Genomic DNA, 18377 nt, shown 5'->3' on the forward strand with positions numbered 1-18377 from the left:
TGTAAGTGAAAGCAGTAACAGTGAAAGATGATTTTCTGCCTGTCTATCAGTAAGGAGTTGCTGTGGAGCTAAAACATTAAAGATACTGTTTTAGAATGATGTTTTTATGATAGATTTATTGGATTCAATACAGTCTAGCATGTTCTCCACAGTAAGATGTAGCAATCTGGTATGGATTTAACACATATGAAGTGTTGTTGATTATGAGGCTATCCCGTTGTGTCAGAGTAGATATTTAGAATGATCTATTTATGTTCCTGAGAACTTTTATGTAATTCCAAGAAGATATTTATACTTTTTGAAAGATAATCACATCTTTTTCATCCTTGCTGATGTTCTTGACAGAAAGCTTAACAATTAAATCATCATACACAGTTACCTTTCTTCTGTCTTCACAAGTGATCCTCTGAAGTGTAAGACTGAAGCACGTTGATAAAACACAGCATTGAGATGTTTGTCACTGCATCCTGTCATGTATTTGTGGGTTTTTTGAAGGGAAAGGTATCTTTCTATACAAGAGTTTTCACTGGGAATAGGGTAGGAATGTGAGATCCTGCCTGGCCTCACTTGTTGACAACACTGGTCAATGTTAGAACATAACTAGCTTCTCTCTGTACACCTCAAGAGAGTTATGAGGAGGGAGAGAGGTGCATTTTCTGTCACATATTGGCAGACATGTTCATAGGGGATTGATATTTTAAAGTCATATTTAAAGAAACATTTTGAGGCAAAAGAGCATACCTCAATAAGCCTCTGCCTTTTAGTCTTCTGTTAAAGAAAACTGCAGGTAGGTGGGGAAAAGACGTTGCTATAATATCTCAAAAATGGATTTGCCACCTGCCACACTAGAACTACAAAGAACAGTGAGCTGTTTGTGGGGTGTTTATTTTGAGGGCTATTGGGTGGAGAGGATATTGTGGTTAACTTTTCAATTTGTGAAGGAATCTTTAAAAATAGCTCTAAAAATGTATGATCTCGTTGTAAACAAAACAAAAAACAAATCAATATTTATTTTGGAATTAAGACTTCATCCATATAAAGTTTGTGTTTTGCCCAGTGAGCCCTTCAGCTTAGGTCAGTGCCAGAAGGTATGTGTCTTCAATGAGAGGTTAAGTTAATCAGGGAGAACGTTCCCCTTTATTTTTGTATACTGCCCCAGCTGGTATGGTTCTGTAATTGGTCTGTTCCATATGGTAAACTCAGATTAATATTCAGTAGAAAAATGAATCCAGTCCTCTAGAAGTATTTTATTTGCTCTGAATGTCTGAAATTCTCTAAGGGTTTCTTTATTGGGGCTTATACTGGCATTTTGAAACTATAGTAGATTCTCTCAAATCAGAGACAGTTAGACAGTGGATCACGTTTAGTGAGGAATGTGCGAATGGGAGCTGGGTGTCACTAGCAAGACTTGTTAGCACCAGCTACATTAAGACCTATGCTGATACCTGCAAGCATTAAGCTCAGCTCACAGAACTGAGTTCACTGTGTTTAGGTATTTAATACCATGTGCTAGAGATTGTGGAATAACAGTTGAACTGATTTCTGACCTGAGCAGGCCCTGGAAGCAGTACATCTGTCCCGCATTGAATTTATAACCCTAGCAAGAACCAAACAGGCTCTGCACAAAGCCAGGTGTGTGCGCCTCTGCTCCGTGGCGTAGTCATGTAATCTAAGTTGTCTAGATAGCTGGGAGCTGTATGTTCATAAAGAATTCATTCTCAATTCTTCTACAAGACCGTACTGGATATTGCTGCAATTTGTATAGGAAGGTGAAGAGTCAACTCTAACGTAATTAATAAGAAAGATCAATGTCAAAAATAGAGAATTAAGTCTTGTGAACTACCACTGCCTTCAAAATCAGTCACTAAACATAGCTTTTAAGTCTTAATTACAGACTATGCTATTGGGAAAACAGTTTTAACTCTTACTGTGTTTATATAATGTGTTTGCAAGACAGTAATAGAATGTCACAAAACTGATCCTTTTTAAAATATACTCATTTCAGGTACTTGGAGTCTTCACATAGCAATAGCTACTGTAGGATAAATGCAATATTTCACCTCACATACCAAATATTATTTTATGTCTTCCTCTGTGCATTTCTCAATTATCTTTGAATTCTGAGTGCTGACATAGATTCAATTACTTCAACATCTACTTTAAAAAGTAGCTGGCTCTTGTTAGAAACCATAGCAAGCTCTAAACACATATTTCAGGATTGATATTCTGACTGTTCTTTTTGCTGCCATTAATGTAGTCATACCAACAGAGAACAAAATTTTGAATTTTGCCATTACAGAGAAATCAGGGCTTGGATATAACATAGGGGAGACTGTACTTTCTGATATAACTGAATGGAGTATGGCTTCGTTCACTGATGTAAATCAATAGTTCAGCCAAGGTTTGAACAGGTGGCAGGTAGATGGGAAGAGTCACTCGGTCTCAGGAAGAGAGTAGAGCACTGTTTTTTCTAGTCATCACTGACATCTTCCTAAACCTGAGTGGGAATCACCAGTGTCATAACACCCTGATTGCTACTGTACAGTGGAGATGATGATAAAACTGAGAAAAAACATGTGTGCAGCCTAAGTCCTATTGACTTAAGCTCCTGAGTCAGTTCTGAAACTCACTGTGGACTTTTGAAAATTTTAGTGACTTCCCTAAGCTATAAGTTGGGAATGTTCTTAAAGCTAAGACTTTAATCTAATTACAGAATCCAAGATTTTAAAAAAGGCTTAAGAATAAATTTAAATTAAATATTATGTCATTTATTGTGTTTATTCTGGTAGTCACTGGTGCTACTAATGTAGTTTTTCTTAGAAATTTGGAATTCTACACGCTTAATGTATGGCTACACATATTAAGAACAGAGTCATAGAGTATTATTTACTGCTACTGGAAAATTCTGTGAGGACAGATCAGTGGTTCCCAACAGTTTTTCATACATGGTTCTTAAAGTGAAAAAATTTAAGTCTTATGTATGGTACTCAGCTGAAAAGAGGTACCTGCTGTACCTGTATCTAGGAAGGCTATTGTGTTGAAGGTGGCCACAAATGTGCTTATTTTGCTAAAAGCTTCGTGGGAAATTGGATGGTACGTGCAGGTCAAGTTAGCAAGCCCATTGTTATACGAAGGACTGGCAGTTGCCTGAGCTGTACTGTAAGATTTTACTTGCCTTGCATAATTAAAGACATGGCAGTCTATTACTAAGAAAGCAGCTAGGTTAACCCAGGGTTAAGACAACACCATCCAAGACGCAAAAGTCAGGAGAAGGGGCGTCAGCACCTCAGTAGCTATTTGCCTAGTCGTTTCCATGTGCAGAGAAAATCTTAAGCTGACTTTGTTGAAGTTGGCATCACCTGACTCCCACAGACCTCAATTCTTGTCACTGTGGGAGGATGCCATACATAAACTGAGCTGACATGAATAAACAAGTGCAGTGTTCTGCCAGGAATAGTGCTAAGGTGATGATTGTGTGTCCTGCCAGCCTTTGAAAATATTCTTGAAAGTGTTTTCTGTGGTTTCCTAGGCAGGGACCTCACACAAATAAAACCAGGAATGCAATTTACCCCAAACCATAAGCTAATATAGAGTTCAAAGAGAATAATCAATCAGAAAATAGAAAGCATTCTGTGGATAAATTTCTGTTTGCAGATGTTCTCTCTTCACTTAATACTGTTCTGTAGGTATCTGGACTGTCTCAAATATTTTGCAACACAACTGTTGAGAGAATGTGGATTTGCTTGTGAGGGAGATTTTCAGTTTCCCTTCAACAATGAATGAAAATGACTCTTAGCTTTAATATTAGAGATATCTGGAGAAGAACATACCTAATCAATCTATAAAACTGCATGTTTTTAAAAAGAAGACGAAGCCTGATCCACCTGCTAAACTTTTCATTACAAACACTAGCAATCCTATAAATCGTATTTGGGTAGTACCTGGTACTCTAATATCACTGCAGAATATACTTCATGCCCCACTTGCTGGGTGAGAGGTCAGGAATGTGATTTTAATAACGTATGTGTAAGTGAGAAGGCTCCAGACGTAGAGGTGGCAGTGGGATTGCAGTGCTGATGGGGAGAGCAGGGCAGTTCTTTTTCCCCACTGGCAAATGCTTATTGCTCTGTGTAAAAGGAATCGGACAAAACAGCAAAGGATTTTGTGGGCGTAACATACTGTAAATGTAGAGCCTAGGAGGCAACTTTTCCATTAGCAAATCAAAATGAAGTGGAATTAGAGTAACACATTAAAACTAAATGTTGCTCAAAATACCGTAAGCATGGTGACTACCTAAATTCTTTCCCTAGCTGGAGTTGTCCAAGTCATCTTTTCACTTCATGTCTCTGCTAGCCTATGCTGTGCAGAAGGACCAAGAAATTCATTGATCACCCCGTTTACTCTGTGTGACTGATGTCCTGTAATGGATTCAGCTAACAGGAACCAAATCTGATACTGTCAAATAAGATTAGCAGCCAAGCTGGTAGATTTGAGCTCTGTCTGAATGCTGAGTAGATAGGGGTCAGTGGGTTTCTTTTGGTGTCTTGAGCAGGTTGGTGGTGTTGGATTTCGTATTCCACAATGGTCTTTGAGATTAGTCTGTGCACTGTGGTGACCTTATTCTTCTCATCAAATTTATATTCAGATAGCTCTGATTCCTTCTCCCATTTCTTTTGTCTTGTGAGCTCTGTGTTTCATTTGTGTAAGAGAAATGCAGAAGGAAAAGCAAAAGCTTCTCAACATGCAGTTTTGAAATTGAGAATACCATAGAATTCCCAGAGTGTGTTTCTAAATTTATTGAGGCCATGGGAGCTCTAAGTATGTTTGTGTGTCCGAATTGCACCCACAATATCCTGTACTGTGTCATTTGTTCCATTTTATCTTCAATAGGAAATTGCATCCTGCCGAAAATGCATGTTACATTTAAACTATTATGCTGCTATTTAAGCCAAAATATTCTTACCCATTCTAAGGTAACCCTCTTTCCATGTTTTGATCTGCAGTGGCCACAAAGACCTCTGCTTTCTTTACCTCCAGGCTCAGCTAATACTCTGATTAAAACCTAGAATATGAAGAGACTGTTTGGCACTAAGAGTCAATGTTTAAATCTCTGAACATTAGTAATATTTCAGATAAAGGGGTCAGTTTTCCTACATGTGAGAGAACTTCGCAACAACACATTGTGTTGGCTTCTACTCTGAGGAAAAAAATTCCAGACTTGTATCTTACAAGACTGAGTTATGTCAGAAGTATGATTTGAGATTTTCCAAGAAGGAGCATTAGTCTCATATAATTTGGGAATAAAATATTTGATTGTTTTTACTGTTTAGTCTCCTACCACTTGTGATAACTGTTTTATCACAAGCTTATGTATGTTGAAGCCTTAAAGTAAGGGATGTTAGTTTTCTGAATCTATGTGTAATTTGACAGCACTCACTCCCTTGTGGAAGTGTAGTTTAACTTTTCTAAAATTTCTCTCCTTCAGTGCTAAACAAACCCTGTTTCTGCATGTCTGAATCTAGGTGGATGCGTTACGATTACGTCTGGAAGAGAAGGAGACTATGCTAAATAAGAAGACTAAACAGATTCAGGAGATGGCAGAGGAGAAGGGGACTCAAGCAGGAGAGATCCATGACCTCAAGGACATGTTAGAGGTGAAGGAACGCAAAGTTAATGTTCTTCAGAAGAAGGTAAGACTGTAGAGGTCTAAGTCAGATACACATCTCTGATGCATCTTGATTTCCAAGTCTGTCAAAAAGTCTGAATTAGAATTTACATTTTGGAGATTAATGATTGAGTCCATTCATGTAATGGGAAGATGGTGAGTGATTAATTTCAGTTTGAAGTTTTGAAGAAAAAACATAGAAAGAATTCAAAGCAGAGGTTGTTGCCTTTCAGTGGTTGCATGTGCTGCTTCTGCTTTCACTTCATAATTAACAATGACTGAAGTGTTTGTAGGAGGGCACATCATCTGAAAAGTCAATCCTCTCGCACCCACCACCTTAACCAAAGCCACACTGATTTGAAGCACAGGGTACTGGGTGACTATGACTTCAGTATGTGACTAAATGAATGAGGGGTTGTATCAGCAGAAGCAATTAGGATGATTCCTGTGTAACTTACTGAGAAAAGTTCAGGGAGAACTTTGTATAACTTTCATTAGAAATGCTGTTTTATCATACTTAGTATTTCTTGGGAGCTACTAGAACAGGATAATTAGGGTTCAGACTATCCTGCATATCTTTCTGGATAAGAAAATGTAGGCCTTGTCAATGAAATGGGGGAGGTCTGGATAAGAAAAAGTAGACCCTGTCAGGGAAATTGGAGAGGTTTCCCGAAGGGCATTGAGTCCTAGGGCAATGAATGTCATTATGGATGATCGTTTGCAAATTGCACACAATGTTTCCCAAACAGCTGCTACACAAAAGAGAGAAATGCATGTATCACAAGAAATTTTAATTTACAAAATATTTTTTCCTCTGTATTTTTAGAGAAGCTGCTCTTGGAGCTCGTATTCAATGTATTAGGCTGTGAATGTGTTTTTTTTCTAGACCTTTAAGCAATTCTGTGGAATTTTTGTAATTTTAATAGTTCAGAATATTGATTAATTTCTGACGCCTGGCCAATGCCTTTTCTTCTAGCATATAGCTATGAATCATGAGGGTTTAGGTCATGTTCAGTTCTGTTACAGCAAACTTCATGCAGGAATGGAAGTTCAGGCATGGAGTTTAGCCATAAATAAGTCATTAATAATTCTACAGCAGAGCCCTAATTCCCAGTCTTCATGGTCTCATTTTTTGACTGTTCATCTTTTTAGAAACACAGATTTCTAATTTTTGTGCTGTGCTTTCTCTTTGTTTTCAAAATTGGTCATGCACACTCCAAACATTAATTGAGATCCCAGCTAAATGTTTAACCAAGAAGTGGGGAACCTGACATTTGCGTGAATTTTAAATGTCAGTGGGGTTGTTTTACTTCCATTTACACTGTTTTTTCACATTTTCTTATTTGCTCTGCTTAACTCCTTAGGATGATCTTTCATTGGTTCATTTATAGGCAGTGCTAAAGGTTCTCTTTTTACTCATTTTTTTAATACTTGTTTTCTTGAGACCACTGTAATCCATATTAAGACAGTTTCATCTTGTCTCTTCATGTGGCTAGCCTGTTTTTTGAGGTTCGTTTGCTGCTGCTTTCAAGTAAAAGTAGATGGTCTCTTCACCCTGGAAAGTAAGGGCCCAAGCTTTTAGATGTAAAGGTTTTGAGGTCTTGTTCTCCTAGATAGCTCAACAGAGGATAACACTGCCATAATAAACTCCAATTTGAGTTGTTTTGTAAACCTGTCTCTGAGCTTCTTAAACAAAGAAACATATAACCTATCTGTAGAAAAATAGCTCTTTGCTGCTGCTATCTAGAATCACATGCAGAGATTTGAATTTGCTTCAGCCTTCAAGTTGTTGGAACCATTTCCTTTAACGTGAACAGTTAAATTGTGAAGTTTTTAAATCCAAAGATGATTTTTTCAGTTTCTATAACTAGCAAACCTAGACTATTTCCAGCTGACACTACTTTTATCTGGGGTTTGTGGTGCAATATGGAATTTTTTTATTTTCCGTATGGCCTAGGGTAAATGAGCACAAATTCAGTCCTTTAAAGTTTTAGGATTGATGTCTTTAACTGAATTTCTTAATTGGTTCTCCAGACCTGGCATCTAAGGCTGTTGGGATTTTCTATAGATTGGGATTTGCATTTTCTTGTTCTCTCTAGCATTTTTCCACAGAAAAGCAGACCTTGAGAAAATACCTAAGGAAGGACAGGTCTGATTTTCTCTATATACTGTGGAAGTCATGAGAACTTGCATAAAGTCTGTTTCAGGTGCTAGACAAAAAATTATGAAGTCTCATTTTTCTGATATATATGCCTGTCCTTTTTTGACTGTACAGATAGCTATTTCTGCCCTCTGCCTGGAACTTCAGAAGCTTGTAGCTCCTCTCATATAAATGTTTTTCTTTTAAAGCTTGTAAACTCTGATTTACTTTTTCTCTTTTGCATTTCTAGAGTGCACCTTGTTATTAAAGTGCACAGCCTGTTTTCTGCTTTATCCAAGTGCTGTCTTTCAGACCTTCCAGGACAGTTCAGAATTTTATTTTCTTAAAAAAAAAAAAAAAAAAAAAAGTGCAGCCTTTAAACATTTGTTTAAATGCACAATAGTCTTTTTATTCCTCCCTCTGATTATAAACTGGCATGTTCAGACAGATCAGGTTTTAATCTGTATATTCTAATTGAAGATCTGGATGGTACAGTTTAAAGTATCTTCAGAGGTCACAGATAGTATTTTTTTTTTTATTGGCTTAGTTATCTGATATTAAATGCTTGTTTTAAGTTCATCAACATGACTTAAGTGGTACTTAGGCATTTTGATTGAACACAGTGAAAGACTATGAAAGACGTGTGGTACGGAAAAAGCTTTTCCTCTTGTGTAGTGTTAAGAAATATTTTTCTATGGATAATTGGAAGCAGCAGCAGCAGCATATAAATGCTGCTTGCAGTTATGAGGAGGTATGGGGTACAGGTGTTGGCATGTTGAAGGAATTTAACCGAATTAATAATTAGATTAGTAGATACTATTCAATCAGTTTTTACCAAGTACTCTTCCCTCAGTACATACTCAGATTTGAGGATGTTTTTGAAGTGGGTACTCTAACAAACTAAATTTTGAACACTAATTTTTTTTTTTTTAATGCTAGGTAAAAAGAAAATTTGTAACAAAAGCTAAAATCATAAAGATGTTGAAAAGAAAAGAATTTATTGAATAATCATTATCTTACATAACTTACCTATTTAGGAAAAGTTGTCTACTTTCTTTTGAAATTTAGAAAGATTGTCTCGCCTCCCAGTAATATAGCCATAGCCAAATGATATATGGCTATGTTGGGCATTTGGACTTCTGTTCTATTTTTTTATTTTATTTTCTGTGATTGTTTTAGATGTGTAATCACCTATTCTGATGACACTGACAAGAAATCGTTTGGTGTGCTGCCCAAAACTGTGCTACGCTAAATATCTGCAATTTCTGTTGTTGAAACAAAAATTATTTAAAACGCACCCTTTACTCTTGGGTCTCTGTTTGGATTCATTGACGCAGGCCACTGCATAGTTTGTTTTATGAACTATTAATATAATTGTTGTATTGATTAAAGGTGGTGAACTAGAAAGTATACTTTCTGGTCATTCTAAAATCCAGATGAAGAAAGTAATGAAAATTTACTGGCCAATTAGAGATCAAACAAAAGATACAGAAGAAGATTATGAGCAACAAAGGTCTGAAAAATTAACATGACAATTGGCATCACTACTGATACCCAGTAGGCACCAAAATACATGTTCCAGGTTGCTGAGGAAACCACATGCTTCACATTTTAAATTCTGGAATCTTTCCAGTTCTAAGCTCCTACAGTGATGCTGCTTGATAGCACCTTTATTTGAGACAATAGAAATAGGGCAAATGCAAGAAATTCGGAGATTACAGAAATGAGTTTTAGCTTTATGTCTGAAAATCTGATGCAAAAACTTAGTTTTATAGAGCTTCAGGATTTATTTTTTTTCTCTCATTTCATTGAAAGTAAATCTTGCATAGAATCTCATTTTAAGTTGTTAGAACTCCAGGCAAAGGGAGAGTGTCAGAAAATAAAATAAGGGATCATGCTGGGCAAATTTGAAATCTGAACCTGAAAAACATTAGATTGTGCTTCATTATTCTCTTTGCCACATCTGTCTATGTGTGCTGGTAGGCCAGGATGAAAAGGAATAGAAGAAAAAAAAAAAATCAATACTTTGCAGTCAAAGCATTTTAGAGAAATAGCATTTGGGACAAAAGGTAAGTAACGGTTACTCTGAAAGAAAAAGGAAGCAGTGAATCAATCACCCCTTGCTTTGGGGGGAGGTCATGTTTTGTCTTGGGTTGGGGGGGTTAATACTACCTTCATTGTGCAATGCAGCTGCAGGCAAATAAAATGCAAGTTTGGGGTTTTGGGGGTTTTTTGTTTGTTTTTTTTTGTTTTTTGTGGCTGTGCTGATGTTACTTGTTTAGCTAGTATTTGGGAAGACTCCAAATGCAATTTTCTTGCTCTTTTGGATAAGAAGCATTGCCTTTCTCCAGAGGAAGTAAATGCCCTCTGCTTTTCAAAAAGCTTAACTATCTTATGCTTAATAAGAAATACTGTATGGCAGGAGAGAGAGAGAGACTGCAAATGGAAGTTATAACTCAGTTGTTTAAAATCAGTAGTGGTCATAGTTACTACAACAGCAGTGTTAGTTTAGTATTCATAACTTATAAAGTTCAGTGTTTGTACTTTAAAGGTCATTTTCTTTCCATTCCCTCATCTGTGAAGAAGATTTACCTCCTCAGGCAGCTCTTCTGCTCCAACCCTGAAGAGACGACAGAGCACAGAGAAGGAACTGCATTTTCAAACACTTAATTCAATTTATGGTAGTTTCATCTTCCCTGGTGTGACCTTGAGTATTCATAACTTATAAAGTTCAGTGTTTGTACTTTAAAGGTCATTTTCTTTCCATTCCCTCATCTGTGAAGTAGATTTACCTCCTCAGGCAGCTCTTCTGCTCCAACCCTGAAGAGACGACAGAGCACAGAGAAGGAACTGCATTTTCAAACACTTAATTCAATTTATGGTAGTTTCATCTTCCCTGGTGTGACCTTGAACTTGCCTACCAGATGAATGAATATATGGCTTTGTAAGAATTGATAAAATGCAGGATGGGCTTTTAGATATCCCTTTGAGACTTTCTACGATGACATTTAGTGCTTAAAAATCCTATAGTATTAACACGGTAGGCAATGGCCCGTTCAAACCTGCAGCATGCGTCTGAGTCTCTGGTTGTGCAAACTATACAGAAAAGAATGAAGTAAGACTGTCCCAACAAAGATGGCCCACGTGTACATTTACAAAGTGGGTGAGCATATGCCCTCTTATTTAAGACTGGATAAGTTTTTGCCTCTGTAATATACCTGTGGTGAAGCTTATTCTTTGCTTTTTACATGCTTGAATCATGAACATTTAAGGAGGAGCACTGTACAGTGCTCCAGGATCATATTGGTCTGCTCATCAGCCCAGCTTCTGCAGGGAGGTAGAAGGAAGATATGCTGGGCTTTCTGCTTGGCTAGGACAGATGAAATAGCTACTTTTCTTCAGGAACTCTGTGGTTTAACAAGCAGTGCAAGTACAGGAGTATTTCTGTAAATATCTCTGTCAGAAAAAGACATACTTCTGCTCCTTTTACTCCACGTCTCAAGGCATGCCACTGAACTGGTTCCAAACCCAGTTCAGAGATTTCAAACACCGCAAAAAAGACCTAAAGTCCCCACAGGCTTGTGCCAGCTTCTTTATTAAAACTGACAGATGTGACTTCAAAGATGTGTCCTGGAGGGTCATGGAGGACTTGTCTCTCCGTGTCCCTGAAGGGATATCAGATCACTTCTGCTGCTGCTTTTTCTTTCATTCAAGCCTTTCTGTTATAGGCTTGCTGACTACCACTGAACATATCAAAGTTGAAACTTATGGCTTTTAGAAATTTCCAGAAGCTGTTTTGTCTAATTTGTTACCCTGTGTCTTCAAGATGCTAGAGTCCCTTCTCTTTTCAGGAATATCCTCTCAGAATTGCTTTACCATGTGGGATGGAATTTTAGATAGAGGTGTTATCTTCAGTTAGAGTAATAATAGGAGAAATTAGACAAGCTTTTAATCCTTCATCTCTATCAAAATACCACTATATAAAATCTTGTGGTAGCAATGAAAGTTCCAGGGAACACTGGAGAGCCTTCATTATGTGAGTTCAAATTCAGCATAATTATCCTGTGAGACTTTTTCATTTCTACCATTCAGGAAGGAGATTAGTTGTTTAATTTCCACATGGGAAATGAGGACACAACACAGAATTTATTTTCATTTTATAGTGAGCCATGACCACATTGAAAATAGGATCCTTACCCTTCTGTTTGACTTCCCACTTCTCCGAGAATCCATTGAGACTTTTTAGAGAAATTGCAGCCCAGCTCAGATGGCATGGTGTGTCTTTTTTTTTCTTTTATGAATGTATGACTAATAAGACATTATTAGGGCAGGGGAATACATCAGTTTCTTCATACCACTTTTCAACTCTTCGCTAGTTTAATTTTAAAGGTGACTGATTAGCATACAGATTCAGTGTCAGCAAGATCATTTCCCTCTCAGGAGAGGCTTTAGCTCGTGAGATTTGATCTTTTTTGATCCTTTCTGAGCCATATAATAACATACATTTTTCTGATTTGGAATGTGGGTCCTAAAAGGTCCACAAGCTTAGCTTCAGACAGTATGTTCAGTGGCAGATAGTCCATAGGTTACAGGTGCTGGTAGAGGTGACAGTGTATTCTCCAGGGACTGACCCAAGGAATATACTTTTGATCTTCTTGCCTAATCCAGATCAGTCATGGCAGATGCCTTGTAGCTTGAAGAGCACTCCAGCATTCTCATTGTATGAGCTTTTGGTTTCCAAAGGAGCCCGCGTTTCACGGCTCCAAGTTGGGTGCTGTTATGGCCCTCACCGGTGATTTCATAGCCTATAGTAACAGGTATCTTGTTTAGGTTATAATAAACAGTACGTGATCACTTGAATTAATTGGTGAAATTCCCTTTTGTCTGTTGGATACTTCATACTTCGTTATTGAAAACAATAAATCATCTCCTGGGCATTCTTGGCACTATAGTGAAGAGTTTGAATTGCTTTATGTCATTGAACCAGAAGTGGGAGACTTAGTACCGTTGTCCTAAGCGCAGATTTCTACTGCTGAAGAACATTGTAAGATGTTTTTGCATTGCACATCAACAGAGGAAACATGAGACTTTCTATTCCTAAGGGTCTTTGTTCAGTGCATTTATAGTTTTAGGGCAAATTGTTTTCACAGAATCATGGAATGGTTGAGGTTGGAAGAGACCCCTGGAGGTCATCTTGTCCAACCACCCTGCTCAAGCAGGGCTACCCAAAGCTGGTTGCCTAGGACTATGTCCAGACAGCTTTTGAATAGGGTTGCATAAGAATCACTTTTATTAAACTTCAGAGCAGTGAAATCTGTGAGTGAATTTACTCATAGGTGCCTAACATGCACTTGAAAATTGTTTAATAAATTATGTGGGACATCTAAACTAGTGGAGGAGGCATAAGTTAAATTTGAAAAATTGATTTTACACAAAACAAATTTTATGCCATTACAGTAATTTTTAGTGCACAGTTATGGCTTCTAATGCAGCAGCTATATTAGAGGAACCTACTAGATTCTAAATAAATTTGTATGCCTGGCTATATTATAAATTAGAATTTGTAAATGGAGAATATGCTGCTTTATTTTTATATAACCCCGTCTTTTGCTTGAAGCATTTTGTGATACCACAATAAAAATAAAAACATCTGGATCATATGTAGCATATGTACCTATATTCCCAGATGTGTGGTAATAGTCTTTTAAAAAATCGAATGTTCTGATGTGTGCGAAAGATAGCAGGCCAATTTCTTTTTTTGAGATCTGGTAATGTAAGGAACATTGACTCAATTTATATTGATGTTATTAAAGAATCTTGCCTGTTGCCTTTAGTAACTAAAGTACTTGATTTATTTACTTTTTTTCTCTGAAGTAATGAATATCTACTCCTTTTAGATAAGCAGTTTCAAACGAAGAAGGAAAACGGGACGGTGAGGTTAACGATGTTAGTTCTGTAGTTCAGCTATTGTAGCTGGCTAATGTAGGGTTTTAAATTGATACACGTTGCTGTAATAGTGTCACATAAGATTGATAGCAATAGCAAAGTTACAAGAAAACTCCATTGGAGTTTCTGATATTATCTGTGCTCCAGCGTTCCAAAAAACTGAAACCACAATTCAGCGAATCTGTCATACTGAAGGAATTTTTTTTTTTTTTTTAAGTATCGCTCAAAGAGGAGCAGTCATTTTAATACTATGTCCTTCTTGTGCCTTGAGATAACCTCTTGATTGGCAAGATGGAATGTTACTCATAGGTAGTGGGACTGACAAATTCTGGTTTCTTGAAGGGATCTGGGAAAACAGCCAACTGTGGGGCCTCTTGGCTTCATTATAAATTAAACGTGTAGTTTTTCTGGCAAGATAAAGCTAATAAGCTTTGTTGGTGTATTCACTGTTGTACTAGACAAATACAAAGTTCCCTATGATTGAAGAGGCAGGAAAAGCAAGGGCGTATGCCATTTTTGAGGTTACTTACATCAGTCTTCCTCACATGGCTTTTCATTGCTCTCTGGGTTGCAAAACTTCACAATTTCCAGCACTTTGGTCACTGGGCGTCCAGGCGTTTTCTGCCCCTGGGGGGATTGTCTGAGCTGTGTCTGGAACAGACATTAGTGATTGCATTAGCCAACTTAGGGATCTTCACTAGAACAAGGAAGGAGTAATTTTTCAGTTTAAATCAATAATTGCCTGGATTCAAGAGGGAATTTTGAATCCACTAGGCTAGACAGTCTTCTAAGGTGGGTCTCTGCACAATATTTATACAGTCATTAGGACTGTAATAAGGCACACGTATATGAATAGCTTTCAAGCCTGTGATTTCACTTACCCAAAGGATAAGAAAACTGGTCAGTATGGAGTAGTGTCATCAGGAGAAACTAAGATCATCTTGTCCCAGAATAGCTTGCGTTTGATAATTAGGATGCTTCTCTGCATGATGAAGGGCTTACATACCGTCTGGCAAAGATGGGTGGAGGATGGTTTTAAACACAGAACTTCTGGATAAAGAGGACCACTCTCTGTCCCTTCCAGACTTTATTTTCAGTAGAGACTGGATTGTTGATTTGCCTAAAGCAGTCTGTGGTATAAAATGGGAAATAATGTAATTAAATGATGGTACTAATTTAATATATTGCGTTCTTTAATTTTTATTTTTTTTTTAGCATGGGCCATGAAAGAATTTTGAGTTTGATATTTTGTCACCTGTCACTGTGTGTTCTGAAGTAGTTCTGTAAGAGCAGCGATAGCTAAATACTAAAGAATACACACCTACACACGCTCTCACTCTTGTGTTTAGTATTTACAGTATGACTTCCTAATCCCTTCCTATTCATCACTCTATATCCTTTCTAGAAGAATGAAGTGGGACAATCACAGTTGACTGGGCATGTTTTACACTGGGATTAGAAGCATCCCTCGTTTCCTGAGCTCTTCCCTCTGGTTTAGGGCAGTTTCACCTTACCGTATTTCTTTGATCATTTTAATAAATCAGTGGTTTGGACAAAGTAATTCAGTGTCTGAATCCAAATCTCATTTAAAATCTTTGTTCAAGTTGTACAGCCTTCTGCTTGAGTGATCCTAAACAATGATGTAAATGGAGTTTAGTTTGCTGTGAGGATTTCCTTTATAGTCAACATTAAATCCCATGTTCCCATCCTATTCATTGGTCTGCCTCAATATTTGGTCTTTTCTGCTTCCTGATTTCCATTCTTGGGTATCGCAGTGCTGTGATGAGCTAAGCCTTTCCATTCTTCATGTCTTTTCTCGTCACCCTTTTTTCTGTAATGAGAGCGTGATATGTAGCACTGTACTACGTATGTATCTAAGCAGGGATGTGTCAGTAGTTATGGTATCCTTACTCTGTGTAGAACCAAAATCAAAATCTAAAGCAAGTCAGGAAAATAGCATCAGTATTCCTGAGTATAGGAGATCAAGTTGCCATAGAATGTAGAGTGTTTTTCACAATAATAATAAGTGAAACTTGGTTTATACAAGTAAAGAAGTTTAATTCATAATATATTAAGTTTTTCACTTGACACTTTTTGAACGTTAAATAACTTTGTGAAGCTTGAGCTATTCTAAAAGCAATGTCACAACTTCTTAGTTTTATCCTGCTTCTTACAAAACAGAGTATCAGATCTAAGTTAACATTTACTGGTTCCAATTTTTTCCCTTGTTTTATCATCCTTCCACAATGAAGTAGTTTTCCTTATTGGAAAACTTATTTCCTTATTTTGAACATTTGGGAACCACCAATATGAAAATACTCCGAATTATAATATTTGTATTTTTTCTGTAATAAACTTTCCTAAATCAAATCTGTGTACGTTTATTGTCAAAGTCTTTTGTGGGACTTGGAACAGGAATGAGCAAATGTCCCCAAAATACTTGGGTTTTTTAATCCATTTGTATTTGGTAGGTCTTAGGAGTAAAACTTTAGACAGCATAGTCACAGAGGTTGCTTCATAATGTCAGGACACAGCTGAAAGGAGAATTAGCATGATGTTATTCTGCATGATTAGGCCAGGATTTCAACAAAATGGATGTTATCCATAATTAGAATGTGAAATAAATTACCAGATTATTTCAATTACGGTTCTCAGTATAAGTGACATTTTAACATATATGAAATAAATGAGTAATATATAAACTTAGTGTTTCATTGAAGAGGAGAAGCAGAGTCTAAATGAATTTGTTTTGCTATTTGTGATAGCAGTGTTCTGTTTTGAATTACTTGGGTGAATGAAAGTATTGCACTCAAGTTGGAACCAACAAATTGTCTTAACAAACAACCCAGGTTGAAATCTTGTTGGTGGCGGGTAATGGATACATTATCTTAGGTGATACCAGCAAAAACAAGGGGTCATCCAGTGAAGCTTTAAGATAAATCAGTGATACAGATTTTTTTACGGATTACGTAATTAACCCTAGGTACTTAACCAACTGGCTCACATATTGCCGAAACAAATGTCTTATGAACAGCTTTTATACTTTTGTTATTTAATTTGCATTTTACATAAAGGTATTATCCATTCATATTGAAACCTGTATGCTTTGAGACATAACCAATATCAGTGAGTTGAAAAGAGTGCCTCCCTCTGCACCCCTCACTTCAGAACCCTCTCTTGTATTGGCCAGTGTCCATGATAAGATTTTACAATTCAAAGACTCTGCTTTTGACTAGGTTAGGCTATTGATATTATTGAACCTTCTCAGAATGAAGCAATTTCTTAACTAAATTTAACTGTTTTACAGCTGTCTAAGGATGTGAGTCATTGCTAATGTGTAAATTTTTCTAGGCAAATGATTTGGAATTGAGACAACGCTTAAGAACATATATATTGGCTCCCCTGAAAATGTGAATTTCAGGTCATTTACCAACTCAAAAAATCAGTCTTCAGACTTGGGGTCGTAATTTTTTTTTCTTTTTTTTTTTTCTTGAGTTGAATTATGCTGGAGTCTCCTTAGAAACTTGTAAGGAAAATGCCTCTCAGTTTTCAGAAATAGCAAACTTTAGCGATAGGATTGTGTTAGAAGGTTTGAAGGAAATTCAAGCTATTTACTAGCAGGACAGAAGGATTGAAAACATGATAGTAATTTTCTGAGAATATGATTTGAAACATCTGGTTTAAATACTGATTGTTATAGGGAATATGACAGTACAGAAAAAATTCTTTACTAGTCGGAAGGTACTATAATTCAGTTTATGGTGACTGTTCTTGTTAGTTCAACTTTGCAGTGATCTGTCAGCAAACTGGCGCTACCAGAGGATGATTAGGTATGCAAAGGAAAGGAGGACAAAAGGAAGCAAAGGGATGGAAATGTCCTTAGAGACTATTTATGTAAACATAGCTGAACTATTTTCCTGGCTGATACAAATCTACTTGCGAAGCACCTTTGTATGAGAAAGCACTGGAAAGAGAATAGTGTCCTGGTTTCGGCTGGGATCGAGTTAATTTTCTTCCTAGTAGCTGGTATAGTGCATATAGAGGGTGAGCGAGCGGCTGTGTGGTACTTAGTTGCTGACTGGAGTTAAACCACGACAGTCCTTTTTGGTGCCCAACATGGGGCAATACAGCAGATTAAGTTTTTGAGAAAGGGAAGAAAATAGTCCAAATCCTTCTGAAGGCCCATTTTGCCATAAAACAAAGTAAGGTCAAGGGATCTGCACAGGAGATCCTGTTTTTAGGAATAAAATGGCAAGATGGATATCGTCAGATCCCAGTGGATGTGATCAATAAAATAACAGCCATGTCCTCACCAACTAGCAAAAAGGAAACACAAGCTTCCTCAGGCGTTGTGGGTTTTTGGAGAATGCACATTCCAAATTACAGTCTGATCATAAGCCCTCTCTATCAAGTGACCCAGAAGAAGAACGATTTCAAATGGTGCCCTGAGCAACGACAAGCTTTTGAACAAATTAAACGGGAGATAGTTCATGCAGTAGCCCTGGGGCCAGTCCGGGCAGGGCAAGAGGTAAAAAATGTGCTCTATACCGCAGCCGGGGAGAATGGCCCTACCTGGAGCCTCTGGCAGAAAGCACCAGGGGAGACTCGAGGTTGACCCCTAGGGTT

General features: G+C 37.3%; 1 protein-coding gene across 2 annotated transcripts in view; it reads left to right on the forward strand.

The window, feature by feature from the left end:
• Positions 1 to 18377, forward strand: part of ERC1 (ELKS/RAB6-interacting/CAST family member 1) — a 310968-nt gene that overhangs the window by 85047 nt on the left and 207544 nt on the right. For both annotated transcript variants that reach the window (XM_009278946.2, XM_009278947.2), the window contains exon 7: positions 5523 to 5690. In XM_009278946.2, coding sequence (XP_009277221.1) covers positions 5523 to 5690 — 168 coding nt within the window. The remainder of the gene's footprint in view (positions 1 to 5522; positions 5691 to 18377) is intronic.

Source organism: Aptenodytes forsteri, unplaced genomic scaffold, assembly GCF_000699145.1.
Source record: "Aptenodytes forsteri isolate BGI_AS27 unplaced genomic scaffold, ASM69914v1 Scaffold241, whole genome shotgun sequence".
NCBI lineage: Eukaryota > Metazoa > Chordata > Aves > Sphenisciformes > Spheniscidae > Aptenodytes > Aptenodytes forsteri.